This window comes from Ailuropoda melanoleuca, chromosome X, assembly GCF_002007445.2.
Source record: "Ailuropoda melanoleuca isolate Jingjing chromosome X, ASM200744v2, whole genome shotgun sequence".
Lineage (NCBI taxonomy): Eukaryota > Metazoa > Chordata > Mammalia > Carnivora > Ursidae > Ailuropoda > Ailuropoda melanoleuca.
Window position 1 is genome coordinate 13644851 of NC_048238.1, and position 968 is coordinate 13645818.

General features: G+C 42.5%; 1 protein-coding gene across 1 annotated transcript in view; it reads left to right on the forward strand.

Annotated features, from left to right (window-relative positions):
- Positions 1–653: 653 nt before the first annotated feature.
- The window catches only part of REPS2 (RALBP1 associated Eps domain containing 2), a gene marked incomplete at its 5' end in the record, with an annotated part of 225022 nt that continues 224707 nt past the window's right edge, over positions 654–968 (forward strand). Inside the window, one exon of the mRNA XM_034649893.1 lies at positions 654–863. Coding sequence (XP_034505784.1) covers positions 654–863 — 210 coding nt within the window. The remainder of the gene's footprint in view (positions 864–968) is intronic.

Genomic DNA, 968 nt, shown 5'->3' on the forward strand with positions numbered 1-968 from the left:
AAATCTTAGTGAAGAGATGAGAACTGCCTGCTTTTGGAGTGGATCCTCTTCTCTATTTCATGTCCTTAGATTCCAAAAGGAAAATCTTACTCTGGCCATCAACTGACATAATTTTTCTTCTTCTTTCTTTTTAAAACCCTTTATTTATTTATTTTAAATAAACTCTATGCCCAACGTGGGGCTTGAACTCACGACCCCAAGATCAAGAGTCCTATGCTCTACGTACTCAACTAGCCGGGCGCCTTCATAATTTTTCTTCTTATGTATTCCTTCCCCCTCTACGGCCTGTTGATTTTTTCCCCGTCTTCCTGTCCTTCCTCCTTATTTTAGTTGACCAAAATACCAAAGTATATTTGTTATCATCAGTGCTATTTCTTGAGATAGTTTCTATTTTTAATTAAAATAAAATTATTTGGGGTGAAAGATTTATGTATCTCTTTAAAATAAAATGTATTTTTTATTAGTGCTTAATCTTGGACTTATTTTTTCTTTGTTAGTGTTTCATATATATATATATATATATTACATATTCTTCCCAGGGCTCCTTTTACTCTTACTACTCTAGTATTTAATACTAACTGATGCTATTCCTTTTAAAGGTTCAACTGCAGGTTTGAGTCAGACCTGAGAAGGTGGCCTAACCTCATCACCCCCGTGAACGCTATGGGCAGTCACTGGGACCTCGTTCGTATGGAGATCACTGTCCTCCAGCTTTTTCAGGACAGAAGCGCTACTGCGATGAAAAAGGAAGCTTAATTTCTCGTGCCTCCTCCCTTTTCTGTGAAGGGCGCCGCACCTGCTCCAACGTTCTAGGGAGAAATCACCACAGCTTTCTCCGCCCCCTGAAAAGCGCCATACTCCAGGTGGGTCTAGTTGTCTCCCTTCCAGACCAGGGAGGAGAGCCAAAGTCACTCCTCCCGGGCCCGGTGGGCGCGCCAACCGCAGGCCCCCGCCCTCGGGGTTTGGGG